Genomic DNA, 16200 nt, shown 5'->3' on the forward strand with positions numbered 1-16200 from the left:
TCTATATCTACCGTATCTATTTCTTGCCTACCCCAATTTCCTTGGGGAGAATGGATATAAAGTCTTTGCCATTTAAATTTGACGTAACTTCCAGCATGACCTTGAATTTGCTGCTGTCACCCTCAGCCCCTGCTGTTCTCTCTCCTGTAGCCCCCCCTGGTCAGAAGAGGGGTCAGGGCTGGGGCAGGGAGGTCCGAGAAAGCAGCCATGAAAACCCCCAAGTGCATAATCAAAGCTAGGGAAAAGAGAAGAGTGGGAGTGGTACAAGAATAGGAGAGAGAAGAGGTTGTAAGCATGAAGGAGAGTCTTTGATTCCAGGGCTGACGCTGCCTCTAGACCACAGGGGCTCAAAGTAGAACGATAAGGAGTTAGAAGTATCTTTGGTGTTGGAGGGGATTGCCTGGCAGAGAGAGCACTGGTGTTACGAGTGTGCTGGCTTTGTGGAGGCTGCATAGCTATGGGATCAGAAGTATATGGCATTTTGACATGATCTGTTTTCATGCTTCTCTTTTGCATGTTAATTCCAGGTACAGTAACTTACTTCAGTTTCTCAACAGCACCCTGCTCTCCTTGGAACTTTACATTAGCCATTTTCTCTGTCTGGAACATCTTCTCTACTCAATCCTGTCCCCTGGGCTGACTCCTATTATTCATCCTTCGGACCCCAGTTTAGCCCTTCAGGAAACTTCCTGACCCTCAAGACTGATTTAGGCACCACTTCCATGTACTCCAAAAGCACCCTTTACTTTTCTTTCTTTTTTTTTTTTTTTTAAAGATTTATTTATTATTTATTTATTTTTGGCTGCATCGGGTCTCAGTTGTGGCACGTGGAATCTTCGTTGAGGCATGCAGGATCTTTTGTTGTGGTGTGCGGGCTCTTCGTTGTGGTGTGCAGGCTTCTCTGCAGTTGTGGCACGCGGGCTCCAGGGCTCATGAGCTCTGTAGTTTGCGGCACGCGGGCTCTCTAGTTAGGCGTGCGAGCTCAATAGTTGTGGCGCGCGGGCTTAGTTGCCCCGCGGCATGTGGGATCTTAGGTCCCTGACCAGGGATGGAACCTGCGTCCCCTGAGTTGGAAGGCGGATTCTTTACCACTGGACCACCAGGGAAGTCCCTACTTTTCTATCTCAGCACTTATCATGGAGTATTGTCACTACATGCTTAATTGTCTATCTCCTGCTAAACTGTCTAGGTACTGGTATCTTTAGCATCTAATGTGATGATTGGCATATTGTGAATGTTCAATATATATTTTAAAATTTTAATTGGTGGAACAAATCAGATGGAAAAAAAAATAGAGGGCAGATGCTTCAAATGTACTCATGGAGCAAAACAAGATATTTATTTGAATAACAACTCAGAGGAAGGTAACAGGTTGGTCTGCAAAGGATATGTGATTCCAAAAGTAGGAACAAAACTGATCTCAAGGGCAAGGAACTGATCAATGTAAGAGAAGAAGTACCAGGGAATTCCCTGGTGGTCCTGTAGTTAGGACTCGGCACTTTCACTGCCATGGCCTGGCCCAATCCCTGGTCAGGGAACTATGATCCCACAAGCTGCGTGGTGCGGCTGAAAAAAAAAAAAAGTACCATTATTCCAAATACCAAACCAAGCTCAAGATCCAGGGTGTCTATTTAAACAATCTGAGTGGGTTGTCAACACAGATTCAAGTGTCAGATAATGGTAGGAGGCAGGCAGTTGGGTGTTTGTTACAGGGACTGTGCAACCAGTCCTGGGAAGAGTGAGGTTTAAGCACTAAAACTCTCACCCCTGTGTTGAGAGTGCTGGGAGCAGAACTTAGGAAACAAGAGGTCACCAAGGAGTAAGACAAGAAATCAGTTACTAGGAAATTGAAATACCAAGGACAGAGCAGAACTGACTGTGTAAGTAGGAGTTGGGTAGAAGAGTCATATGGACAGGGTCTAGACAAACTATTATAGTGTGTGTGTGGGGGGGTGTGTGTGTGTTATAAAATTATAGCATGTATAATAAGATAGATAATAGACATTCTAGATGACTGTTTCTGGGTATAACAGCTAAAAAAATTCCAGAAGTCAGTAGATCTGTTTTTATGATGATGTGTTTATGGTGATGCAAGCATGAAGGAGGAGAAGGAGGAATAAGCTATGAAATATAAATCCAGTTCAATTGTATTTTATTTTTCAGCATATAGGAAAATAGTACTAGAGAGCCTACCAAGGGCAAACACTCAATAAATAAAATATATAATAAGACATAAATTCTAAGAAAATATATAATATATTTACATAATATATAATATTATATAAAATATATAAAAATTTGCTCACACCAAAGTGTATGTTTTTGGTCTCCTTAAATTAAAAAATTAAATATTCATGTATATGATCTGTAGAAATAAATTTCTTTGTTCTTATTTACAAGTTACTGTATTATTACTAAATCAATTATTTTCTGAATTCTAATTCATCTCATAGTAGAAAATGCCTAACTACGTACAACCTAGCAATTTTTGAAAACAATGCACAAATCACATGGTTTTTCTTTTTTTTTTTTGCAAAAACAGGTACAAAGTTTATTATTAGAGACAGAGCATAACATGTGGGAGAGCACGCAGAGAAACAGTTTATTTATTTAAGACGGAAGCAAGGCAGAAACACACACGCAGAGAGAAAGGGTGTGGGTGTCCTCCCTAACGAGGAGCACAGTAAAGAAGGGGTTAAAGCATTTATATAAGGCAGTTCTTCCAGGTCTTTGTTTACCTTTGGCCAGTTATCTTGTTTCTTTTTTCACACCTGACCTGCCCTAGAAATCTCTCCAACATGCATGCACATCTTTTTGCCAAGATGGATTTCAGTGCAGAGGCCTGTGGGAGATTTGACAACATTTATTATGGGGTCGTGCCCCTCCCTTTTTGACCCCTGAGGAGCTTTTCTGCACATATGCAGTCGGGGAGGTAATAGATGTGGTCATCTTATCTCTTTACTCTAGCAGAGCTCAGCTCCTGCCCTTTGTCTTTGGAGTGTCAGGGAAAACAAAGCTCTAATTTACTCCCGTTGGACAAACTCCAGCTGTCCAGCCCAGGGCCCCATCTATCTCCTATCTCAGTATCTTTTTTTTTTTTTGAATTTTATTTTATTTATTTTTTTATACAGCAGGTTCTTATTGGTCATCCATTTTATACACATCAGTGTATACATGTCAATCCCAGTCTCCCAGTTCATCACATCACCACCATTTTCATACAACATATAATTAAATGTATTTTTTTAATCTTTTGGGTGTGATTGAATTATGTGCCTACATTAAAAGATTGTAGTACCAAATTCACACTAATTGGTGACAATCACAACAGCCTTTGGTATCACATCTGTTCAGCCAAGACCGTTAGTTTAACCATGCCCCCTTCTGCAGGAGCCCCCAATCTTTATGAGACAGTCTCTCAAGGCAGTATGTGTAGTGGTTAATGTAGAGAGTCCAAAGCCTGGTTTCAAAGTCCAGTTGCCCTTGCTAGCCATGGCCTTTGAGCAAGTTACTTGACCTCTATGTGCCTCATATTCCTCATCTGTAACATGGAAGTGATAAGAAGACCTATCTCTTTGTTGTAAAGATCAAATGAGTTGGACTTCCCTGGTGGTGCAGTGGTTAAGAATCCGCCTGCCAACGCAGGGGACACGGGTTCGATCCCTGGTCTGGGAAGATCCCACAGGCCACGGAGCAACTAAGCCCGTGTGCCACAACTACTGAGCCTGTGCTCTAAAGCCCATGAGCCACAACTACTGAGCCCGCGCACCTAGAGCCTATGCTCTGCAACAAGAAAAGCCACCGCAAAAAGAAGCCCGCGCACCGCAACAAAGTAGCCCCCTCTTGCCGCAACTAGAGAAAGCTCATGCGCAGCAACGAAGACCCAACGCAGCCAAAAATAAATAAATAAAAATTTTTTTAAAAAGAACAAATGAGTTAATACATGTAACATGATTACAGAAGCATTTAGCATTTAGCTCAATGAATGTCAGCTATCTACCTACATTATTATATCTTCTCTCCCTTGTTTTCAGAGGAAAGAACCCACCAACCCTCCCCTACAGGAATACTGCAACTTCCTCTCTCTCCTCTTAAGTTTTACCTTATGTTGCCTAGGGGTAAGGATGGCAGTGGTAGGGCCAGTTCTGGCATTCCCCAGCATGCTCTGTGGCGTGGTGGCTGAGTTCATGCTGACCTTTCTTTGAGTTTAGAATGTGGGGTACTTGGTGCCTTTGGTTCTCAGCTTTGGGCTCAGCCACCATTCTGGGACAAGAGGAAAAAGCTCATTTGGCAGGCTGTCATGTCACTTTTTGAAGCTTCAACATTCAGCCTTCCAAAATGGCTTGCTTTCTGCATGATCAGAGAAAGTGTTCACCTCACCCAGTTTAACACAGTGTTTATCAAACAGAGGGCAGGTATCCTTGGCCTCACTCTAGCATTACGTAAGGATCCAAAAATTCTTTTTTTTTTTTTTAAACTCCCATGAACACAGAGCTCTTTAACCCTTCTCCTGCCCTTCTCCTGCCTATTCTTGGGGGCGTTGAGTAGGTCGAAACATTTTGAAAATCATAGTTTTAAATATTTAGCTAATATTTTAAACACTACATTGCTTGAACTTTCTATCAGTGTAAGTCACATTTCCCCAAGGCAGGCTCCTTAACTTATTTGCTATAAGCAATTGAGCTACTGGCACTTTTTTGTTGTTTATTTATTTGTTGGGGTTTTGTTTTTGTTTTTTCAGTTGAAATCCTTCCTCTGGATCTTAAGTTGTGTTTGGCATTTTCCTCTGGGAAGAAGAAAAAATTTTTAAAAACTTAAACTCAGAGTTGGCATAAAATAAAAACAAATAGAAAATGTTGGCTGAAAACTCCATATTCACAGAGTTTTCCAGAGGCAAATGTTATAGCTAATCATTTTCATATTTGCTTGGAAAATAGTCTGGAACTTGTGAGTCTTTACTATTCAGCTCTTTGGTAGGTAATTAAATGTAAGCAAAGAGCTCCTTTCCTAACAACGTTAAAATCTGCTTACTTTAATGAAAAATGTTGTGTGATATACTTGATCACAGATGTAAGCTTTTGAATAACATTGAACTAATTTTAGATAATCATTTTCCCATTGTTTTTCTGCTTGTTTAATTGCCAAAACAGGATTTTAAAAAAATAATCCAGCATGTATAAAGAACACTTGGGCTTCTGAATCTCAAAAATAAATATATGAATAAAGCCTAAATCATTAGAAAAATGAACATTTCACCAAAGCAGTAGTATATGATTGGTCTCAACCTGATAAGGGTTTTTAGAAAGTGATGAAGGTTCTTTATTTTCATTTCTCTTCTGATTCCTATTGGCTATTCAATCTATTTAATGTGGAGTATATTTTATTTGTAACAAAATTGTTGTAGACAATTTGACATCAAAACAATGAAAGTGAAGAAAGAACTTAAAATATGCTAAAAGAATGGAATTATCCCATCAGGAAGAGAAATTTTTTATTGGGTACAATTGAACATAAAACATTATATTAGTTTCTGGTGTATGACATAATGATTTGATATTTGTATGTATTGTGAAATAATCACCACGGTAAGTCTAGTTAACATCCATTGCCATACATAGTTACAGAATTGTAGAAAATGTTTTTTTTAAAAAAGGAAGGAAATAAACAAAATGATAAGGGTAAAATTTGAAAGTTTGTGATGTTAAATTATAGTATTTTTATTCAAAAGTCTGTGACTGGGTATCCTTCAAAACTATCTCTTTACAGTGGCCACGAATTCAACTACCCTAAAACATAGCTTCCTGGGCGTCTAAACAACAGTGAGTCCATACTTACCATATTCTCGAAGTCAGTACAGATCAGCCTAGATAAGACCCAATAGATATTAATTTATCCCACCCTCAAGTGGTTTAAGAAACAGATATTACTTTTTGGTGACAAACTGGTAGCTATGTTTGCTTCAGGGGTCAAAGAAATACCATAGCAAAGGAGACTGTGGGGACAAAAGTAGAATCTTGCAGTTTTCAGCAAAAACATCTAAGAATGCGTGGACTGTTATAAATTTCAGTGGGTTAGTAAAAAATCTGGTGAGACTGGGAGGTTATAAGAATCTAACCAGAAGATTACTATTTTGAGTTCACTTCCAGATGTTCAGAATGATTTATAATGCTCTAAGTCAAGATAATCTATATTAAATTATTTGTTTGGTGTTATATTTCTACTTTCATTTTAGTGTCACAGGAGAGAAAATTTCCTCTGTTCTGTCTGATAAAGCTATAAGTTTCACTTAAATATACTGTGCTTAACTGAAACATATACTTTTAATTGTTTTCTACAAGAATCAGAAATGAAAAACCAGATACATATTTCACTGTTCTATTTTTTCCATGATCATATCAAGAAGGCAGATGCTAATTAAATACTAGGAAAAGAAATAAGAATTTCCTAATAGCCACTGGAAGATGTACAAGATTCCGTTTTAAACAGCTGCTTATCTACATCATGTATTTATCTGTCTCCATTAGTACTGAGTAATCTCATTCAGAGGCTCCCTTTAAAAAAAAAAAAGACAGATAACAAATACTACATTACCTTGTTTTCCAAACAGATTGTTCAGAGATTTTCAATGATGGGTATAAGCAGAGTGGATTTTACCAAATCAAACCTCTCCAGAGCCCAGCAGAATTCTCTGTTTATTGTGACATGTCCGATGGAGGAGGATGGACTGTAATTCAGAGACGATCTGATGGCAGTGAGAACTTTAACAGGTGTGTTAATTATGACATAAGGATTTATTTGGAGTGGGAAATGTGAGGTTTACAATAAGTTAAGCCTTTTTATTATATCCTGAAGTGTATTAATTAGACAGAATTTCATTCTCTCTTAATAATAATAAAATACATTAGCTAATCAAGAAAATATTGGGGGTAGGGGTGGAGGTGCACACCTTGGGTACTGCAAAGGTCCATTTGGATTTTGCTAAAGTCAGCTTTCACTTTAATTTTTTAGAGACTGGAATGACTATGAAAATGGCTTTGGAAATTTTGTCCAAAAAAATGGTGAATATTGGCTGGGTAATAGAAATCTTCACTTATTGACTACACAAGGTAAGGTTTGCCTAATATCAACTTCATTTGAAATACAATAAAAAGAACACAAATGTTTTTCACTAAATCATAGGCAATAGAACTAATTCAGTAACTACTATGATTTGCAGATGGCAATGATCGCTTTTGGGCAATAATTCCCTTTGTAAAATGTGGCTGCTTGCACCTGGGTTGTGGGAGGGAGATTTCTCATATATTTTTTTTCTGTTTCTTGGAAGGAAAGCTAATGTTATAATCATTCTTTTTAAATGCCTTGAGTGCCTCAAAACATATATATTGTATCAGTTATCTGCTGGCACAATAAAACTGTGTAACAAGACATAAACAAACTGTGTAATAAGACATAAGTGTGGTTTAAAAAACAACAACCGTTTCTTATTTCTCACAGATCTACAGGTTGGCTGGGTGGCTTTGCTGATCAGGGCTGGGCTCTGCTAATCTTAGGTCAGCTTGCTCATGGGTTGGTGATCAACTTCCCGGTCAACTGGAGGCTGGCTGTTCTAGGCTAGCCTTGGAGAGAATGCTTCAGCTCACTCCATTTGGTCTCTCATCTTCCAGCTGGCTAGTCTGGACTTGCTCTTGAAGTAGAGGCAGAGTTCCAAGACAGCGGAAGCACATAACTTTCTTGAGATCCAGACTCAGAAATGGCACACAGTCACTTTCACTGCCTTCTATTGGTGAAAGCAAGTCACAGGACCAACTCAGATGTACGGGGAAAGGAAATAGACTTAATGGGAGGAGTTACGAAGTCGCATTGCAAAGGGAAAGGTGAAGAATTGAGGAATTATGGCAGTTTTTTGGAATCAAATACCACAATATACTAAATATTTTTGTTCCCATTCCATTTCCAAATTTTATTTTGAAAAATTTCCAAGACACAGCAAAACTGGAAAAAGTTTCAACCTACCACCTAGATTTTACATTAACATTTTAATCCCGTATCTATCCATCTATCCATCCATCAATCCATTTTTTTGGACATATTTCAAAGTAAATTGTGTACCTCTGTAAAATTCCCCCTATATGCTTTTGCATGGATATCTTTAACTAGAGTTCAATATTTGTCTAAAATATCACTAATTTAATAATACGTTTTCCAAGCTTCTCTTTCCCATGTTCTTTTGCTCCAATCCTTTACCTTCCTTACCTTAGTTGCTATCTCAGATTGTAGTCAGTTCCACTCAAATCTGATTCTTAATGTTTCATAAAAGGCAACTGTATTGCTCAAGAAAACATGCTAAATCACACTGGCAATGCACTAAGTGTAAGAGCAAGGGTTTATTTTTTCCAAATAAGTTAAGGAAAGTGATTGGTGTTTCTATATTCATAATAGTATGATGATAATTATAGAGATCTTTGAGACACCAGAATAGTAACTCAGAGAGGATGGATAATCCTAGACGTCTAATGCTTTCTTTGTATATTCTTCTTGTGATCAGTGCTCTCTAAATTTCAATGTATTTATTGTCCTACTTTTAAGTGTTTTATGATAGATATATAACATTTATCATACCAGCTTCTGTTTCTTTCACACATTAATATGCATCTGATTTCCTGTTGAAACTATGAAAACCCCAAGAAGTAACCTTTGGCTCCTTCTAAATGTACAAAATTCAAAGTTATTATTTTTCAAATTATTATTAAGTGCTTATTTGCCCAGATGCGCTTTGCCAATACATCTGCTTCCCCTTCAGCTTTTGATTGGTGTTTCAAGCTGGCTACTCTCATGGTAGCAAAAATCAAAAATGCCTGATCAGTTACAGGCATCACAACTGCATATCACATCATCCCAAGGAAAAACAGTGCCTTTGTCTTTGCATTTCTTAATTATGAGAGCCTTTAAGGCTAAGGAGTTGCCTCTGAAAATAGCTTTATCCCCATTATACAAATTTTGGCTGAAGTGTTTGCAATAAAGTTAATTTAGAAATGGTCTGTAATTGAACTTTTATTTACTCATTGACCAAAGAGATATTTAGATGGTTACCTAAAAGTCTGAATCTCTTCTATAATACAAAGCACTTTTATAGGAGTCTTGACTTAGCCTGTGTTACTGCTCTTGTCCCCTTTGCAGTCTTAGCTCACATAACATTTAGTACGTTTTGATCAGATGAAAGTGGCCTCTTCCTTGAAACCCCACTTTAGAGAGCTCCCTGGGACAAGGAATCTGTGGGGCCAGAGTGCCTCCTACACTCGCTCCAGTGATGGCGAATCCAGCATTCCCTGCCCAAGAAGCCTTGAACTTGTCTCCAGGACCTGCTCATGCCTCTTCTTCATCTGTCCCCACTGTGGGACAATTATACAGCTGGTGTGTGCACCCCTAAGTCTGAAGGGAGGTAAAGAAAGAGCTTTTATTTTGGTGTAAAAAGAGCGTGGGTGTGCATCCTGGAACGCCCATGCGTGTGGGCAAAGCCCCTTGCTGTGTGTGATGGAGACAGAGGTGGAAGAGGAGTGAGGTAGACCACAGACCAGGTCTGCATGCCGTGTCTCCATGTTCCGGCCTGGAACTGGGAGGTGGCCAAGACTAAATTCAAACCTGATCTTACAGGTCACTGTGAAAGTTTATTTATCAAAGTAGGAGGATTGAATATAATTATTATCTAACAGTTAGTTTGATTTATAACTTTTTATGTTCCTGACAATAGTTCTGTTTCTGAAAAAAGAATAGTCTTTGTTATTTGCAAATGATGGGACAATGAAGAAAAGATGATTACTTGATGATATCAACTATTTCAGTCATTATTTATATTTAATATCAACATTCTTACCAAAAGTAGGAAAAAGAGGATAAACGTTTAAACATCTTAAAACTTCTTTCATTGTTAGATTTCTTAATCTACTTACTAAAAAATGACTTGCTTTCTGTTGTTCTTTGCCAAGTGAATTACACTGGCTTTTACCTGTGATAGATGTAGTAGAAATGTTCTACCTTTAATATTGCGTCCCTAATTTTTTTCGAGTAAAATACACAATAAAACATTCACGTTGTAAATACAATGGAGTCACTGCTTATTCTTTGAAAAGTGACTCATGGCAGAAGGAAATGGTCTAAGTAAAATAGAGCCACAAATTGTTTTTAAGCCTCAGTAAGTAAGTCAGTGTCATCTCACACATTAAAAAAAAAAACCAACTACGATTTCTTTTTTTTTTTCAGGAGACTACACATTAAAAATCAACCTTGCAGATTTTGAAAAAAATAGCCGTTATGCACAATATAGAAATTTCAAAGTTGGAGATGAAAAGGTACTAACATTTTCAAATAACTAACATCATGAATTAACATGTAAAACATACAATATAAACCTGAAGTCAGGGGAAACAAAAATATGCAATAGAACCTAATCTTTTATTTATTAAATAAGCCTGTTAAAATAGTAACAACTGATAATGGAAGTCACCTCTTTTCCTTTAGAATTCCTATGATTTGCATATTGGGGAATATTCTGGAACAGCTGGAGACTCCCTTGCAGGGAATTTTCATCCTGAAGTGCAATGGTGGGCCAGTCACAAAAGAATGAAATTCAGCACATGGGACAGAGATAACGACAACTATGAAGGGAACTGTGCAAAAGAAGATCAGTCTGGCTGGTGGTTTAACAGGTTTGACATTTTATAAACATAGCTGTAGTGGCGTTGATGATTACTCACTGGTGGGCATTCATTATAATATATGAGGTAATGTTGGTCTTCTTTATGATACTGGTATTATTAAATAATCATCTTTATAAGAATTCTTTTTTTCTTTTTTTTCTCCTTTTTTAAAATGAAAGCTTCTTTCTTTATTTTTGGCTGTGTTGGGTCTTCGTTTCTGTGCGAGGGCTTTCTCTAGTTGCGGCGAGCGGGGGCCTCTCTTCATCGCGGTGCGCGGGCCTCTCACTGTCGCGGCCTCTCTTGTTGCGGAGCACAGGCTCCAGACGCGCAGGCTCAGTAATTGTGGCTCACGGGCCTAGTTGCTCCGTGGCACGTGGGATCCTCCCAGACCAGGGCTCGAACCCGTGTCCCCTGCATTGGCAGGCAGACTCTCAACCACTGCGCCACCAGGGAAGCCCCTGTAAGAATTCTTAAGTGATGAAGTAGCTTTAAGGATTTGTTCATTGTGTACATTAGTAAAGCTTGAAAGATACATCATAGAAATAAATCAAATTACTGCTTTTACAAAGATTCTTTGCAAACTGAATTATGGGTGAGTTATCATAAGTAGTGGGTCACAAATTGACACAAAGAAATAGAGAATACTTTCGACGTTCTAATAACCAAGTAGCTCTCCACCTTCTCGTATCATCCCAAATGGCCATGTTATTTTTTCTGTGTAATACTACTTTTCATTTACTGTGACTTTTATTAAATCATTGAATCCAAGCTCCTTCCAATGCATAAATTTCCTCTACAACATTCCTGAAACCTAATTCCACCTTCTCATTGAATACTTCAGTGTTACTTTATCAGCAAATTTATTCCATTTTTGATTGTACTAAATCAATTTTTCTTCATTTTCCTTTTATTTGCCTGAAATCTTCCTTCTTATTACTTTGCCAGTTTTTTTTCTCAGTAGCTACGGAGTAATTGTATTCTTTTTCAACATAATCTCTTTGGGTGCTGGATAAGAAGATATTTATTGTATTCCTCAGTGTTTTCTCTTCTCTAAGCTAGATATGCCTCATTCCCGTAACTGTTCTCCACCCAAGATGATATCCAGACAGTACCCTTTGCTGTAATCACAAAGTTAAGGCAGGAATGGAAAAATTCAAACAGTCTTCCTTAAAAATAACCTGATAAGCCCGCTATGTCTGCAAAGCAGATGTGCTCAGACTGTTAGGCAGTACATGGGCTTTGAACATCTTTTCTATTTAGAAGACAGGGGCCCCCTCAAAATAACTTTGCATTACAGAATCTTTAGTGAGTATTTCTGGAGTGCCGTGTTTTCCATGTAATTGAGGACTAATCATTTAAATTCCACAATCCAAATTTTAACATTTTTTTGATTATGTAAATACTTTTAAAACATTGAGCATCCTCTATTTTATTAAGTGGAGGTATACCAGACATATGTCTATTTTCCCTAAAATCATGAGAATCCTCATTATGAACACCATGTGTTATTGTGATGTGCTGATTTTAGAGTCGTAGATTCTATGGAGGTACAGCTTGTTGTGTATAGTGTGGAGTGTCAAGTTGAACCTAAATAGTTGTAAAAACACTATTTTATCTTGATTTTGCTTTGTTTCAAAGTTTGAGTCCGTTTAATTTTGGGTCATTTGTAAGGGAAGTGGAACACACACAGCAGTGAGAGGAGACAGAGAAACAAAGTTATCTTTCCTGTTTAACAAGTTGAAGGCGGTGATAATCTTTTTCCCCAGTGGTTTTCTTGTTCTGTTAAAACCATCTTTATCAGCTTCTCTTCATCCTCCTTTTTCTTCCCGTTCTTCTAAGTTAGCCTTATGTAAGAATTATCAGCATTATGTAAAACATCTATGATTCACAAAGTTGCAAGCAGCCCTTAATGTTTGGTTTGGAACAGAATTCCATACACGGAAATAACAACCACATTGTTAATGTTAGCAGGAGATCAAAACTAAGTACCTACCCAGTTGAAGACAGCTGGCACACAGATTAACAGGGGCTAATAAATGATTTACTTGACTTTAAAGATAGGGGTTCAGGAAGGACAAAGAAAGGCAATTCAGTTGCTGGAGCCACCCAAGGAGCCTGCATTATCCTTGGAGTCAAAGGAGATGATAAGGCTGTGCAGGTGGAAAAACAGAAAAGCTGGAGAAAAAGTCAATTGTTCCAGGAGCTCAGTGCTACTTCTACCATACCTGCTACTTCTGTGGTTTAATTCCATCATCCTCTTCCTCCTTACTCTTTTTTTTTTTCTGTCCCATAGTTCTTCCAATTTACATGAAATCTTGGCACTTCCTGAGTATATTCCACTTACAAGGCATTCCTTCTCTGCATAGCAAACTAATCACTGAGTGTTGATGTCTTCTCTGCTTTTCTGGTGTAGCATCTCGTGTGTGTGCTCACAGCTACTTCTTCACCAAGGAAGCCCCAATCAACTTCCAATCTAGCTTCAAGTCCAGGCTGTTCTAGAACCTGGAAGATGCTGGAAAATTGGTCTTAGAATTGCTAAGGTTTCCTGTGTTGACCAGAGTCAGTTTCCTAATAGCATTCAAATCACAGACCAGATAAAAAAGTACATGTAGTAGGTGTCTCTAGGAAGACAGAAATATGTCAAAATGTATGTTCTGGAGGCTCAAGTTAGAGTGTTTTGTCTTTTGACGTTACTTTCCATTGCATTTTTAAAAACACAGTAGGCTCTTAACACTTGCAGATTTAGCATACATGGTTTTGATTAGTTGCATCAATTTAAGTTAGGAGGACTGTCAGGACGGTCGGCAGGAGAGAATTACAAGGCGGGCAAGGGATTCAAGCCAGCCACTCAGCGTTTATGGGTAAATTATATGCTTTCTTTGATTCAGTAATTTAGGTGCTTTCCAAAGATTTTAAGAACTATTCCTCGTGAATGTTCTCCTTATGTCCTAATGTCTGATATCTTTTCATTGGTTAAATCAATAAATATATAGTAACTAATTTCATAACAGTACACAGAAAATTATCACCTATCCTCAGTGTATCCATATCAGGAACAAAATTTACAGATTCCAAAGGAGGAAGGGGGACATTTAAAAATGTGTGATAACCTAACCCACTTATCTAGGTTGGAGCAATAAATGTAAAAAGTTAACTCAGCAACTAAGACAAGTGATTATTGTCTGATGGCTGGGAAAATTTTAAATGATGGTTTAGGTTTTGTTTTCTTATCCCTGAGCTTAAAATAATTGATACACTGGTGATTTTTAAGAGGGAGGAAGGGAATTTGAATTCCGAAAGCTAAGTCTTGGCAGCAGACGGATGAACACTGTAGTGTAACGTATACAGGGGAGCTGGCGAATAGAGCAGCGGGCCACACCCTGCTTTGTTAGCCATGCTGCTCTTGCTAAGGCTCAGGCTTACAAGGTCATGTTTCTGCTTGCTTGTTTTCTCCCTCCCTTCCCTCCATTCTCTCTTTTCTTTTTTTTCTTCCTTCCTTCCTTCCTTCCTTCCTTTCTTTCTTTCTTTCTTTCTTTCCTTTCTTCCTGTTTCTTTCTTCCTCCCTTCCTTCCCTCCCTCCCTCCCTCCGTTCCTCCCTTCCTTCCTCCCTCCCTCCCTCCCTTCCTCCCTCCCTCCCTTCCTCCCTCCCTCCCTCCCTTCCTTCCTCCCTCCCTCCCTCCCTTCCTTCCTTCCTTTTCTACTAAGAACAGAACTCCTCCTTTACCAGTACTCTCTAAGTGGCCTAGGTTTTATCCTGAGAGTTGTTATGGTACTAAACCCCACCAGTTTAAAAAACTCATGTTGTAGAATCACTTGGCTTTTGGAAACTGATAAATATTCCCTTATCTAAAAATGGCAGAGGGAATTCCCTGGCGGTCCAGTGGTTAGGACGCCACACTCTCACTGCCAAGGGCATGGGTTCAATCCCTGGATGGGGAACTAAAATCCCACAAGCCGCTCGGCATGGCCAAGAAAAAAAAAAAAGGCAGAATTCATAATTAAAATGTTTTTAATCATTTGCTAGCAAAATAAAATGGTTTCAAAGGGTGTTTTTCTAGTCTGATTGTTTTGTGTTTATTTTTCCTCCCACTAGGTGTCACTCTGCAAACCTGAATGGTTTATATCACGCTGGCCCCTACACGGCTAAAACGGACAATGGGATAGTCTGGCACACCTGGCATGGATGGTGGTATTCCTTGAAATCTGTGGTTATGAAAATTAGGCCAAATGATTTTATTCCAAATATTGTTTAATTGTCCCTGCTGGGCTTTCATTTCTGCAGTTCATCTTGGTTTAAGTGATTTGAAAAACAGCAAATCTGAACATTCACATGTATAATGATGGCAATTGTTATGTGCACTACTTTTCATTCTTACTTGCCCTTATTACTTAATGTACTTTCAGTACAGCAAATATGTGATATTCACCAATAAATGCAGATTATGTTACTATTTAATTGAATTCCTACATGCAAAGGACTACAATAAGAGATTATTGCTGAACAAAAAATAAAAAGCATAGAGTATATACATGACTTGGGAGATAACACAGCATAAATTTATAATAACTTACATATGAATGCAGTTTTAAAAATACCTGAAAAAAATCCAGCAAATAATGGATTGCCAAATCAACTGCGTGGATAATAAATATTATGAATTGAGAATGAACTCAGGTCTCTGACTGCAAAGCTAGAACTTTAAATACAACCCAGGATCTTAATCACTATAAAACACTTTCTCGTATTTTTAGGATGTTTAGGTAGATTACACACTTCTTTCAGAAGCCTCATTTTAATTCTTATACCAGTCCTGTGAGGTATTATGATCCCCATTTAAAAGAGCTGAGAATCTGAGGATCTGAGAGGCTGTCATTGCTCAAAGTTACAAAGCTAATAAGTAGGGGAACAAGGACTCAAGTCCAAGTCTTCGCGTGCTGAGTCAAATGTTTTGCACCCACGCTGCAACTTCTGGGATGTGTCAGACACAGAGGGCGCACTTCAAACCCACGTGAAGCTCAGTGTTTTGGCTAAAAACATACACTAACCATACAATCACAAAAATATAAATAATTCTAAAAGCTGATAAGTATGAAGAAAAAATGTGTGCCTGGGGGATGTATAGCAGGGAACCTGACCTGGCTTGGGGGAGGGGGGTCAGAGAAGTTTCCCAGAAGAACTAACTTTTTGAGCTGAGATCTTTGAACTAGGTGTTATATGGGAAATCACTGCAGGCAGAGGGAAATCCTTGTGTAAAGCACACAAAGCAAGAAAGTGCATGGAGGGGCTTCCCTGGTGGCGCAGCGGTTGAGAGTCTGCCTGCCAATGCAGGGGACACGGGTTCGAGCCCTGGTTTGGGAAGATCCCAAATGCCGCGGAGCAACTAGGCCCGTGAGCCACAACTACTGAGCCTGCGCGTCTGGAGCTTGTGTGCCGCAACAAGAGAGGCCGTGACAGTGAGAGGCCCGCGCACCGCGATGAAGAGTGGCCCCTGTTTGCCGCAACTAG

The 16200-nt window shown here is 38.7% G+C and overlaps 1 protein-coding gene across 2 annotated transcripts in view; it reads left to right on the forward strand.

The window, feature by feature from the left end:
* FGL1 (fibrinogen like 1) overlaps nt 1–15116 on the forward strand; it is a 49985-nt gene extending 34869 nt beyond the window's left edge. For both annotated transcript variants that reach the window (XM_061177344.1, XM_061177345.1), the window contains exons 4-8: nt 6608–6767; nt 7009–7106; nt 10258–10346; nt 10516–10703; nt 14788–15116. In XM_061177344.1, coding sequence (XP_061033327.1) covers nt 6608–6767; nt 7009–7106; nt 10258–10346; nt 10516–10703; nt 14788–14947 — 695 coding nt within the window. In that variant the 3' untranslated portion in view covers nt 14948–15116. The remainder of the gene's footprint in view (nt 1–6607; nt 6768–7008; nt 7107–10257; nt 10347–10515; nt 10704–14787) is intronic.
* Nucleotides 15117–16200: the final 1084 nt, after the last annotated feature.

This window comes from Eubalaena glacialis, chromosome 20 (assembly GCF_028564815.1).
Source record: "Eubalaena glacialis isolate mEubGla1 chromosome 20, mEubGla1.1.hap2.+ XY, whole genome shotgun sequence".
In the NCBI taxonomy this organism is placed as follows: Eukaryota; Metazoa; Chordata; class Mammalia; order Artiodactyla; family Balaenidae; genus Eubalaena; species Eubalaena glacialis.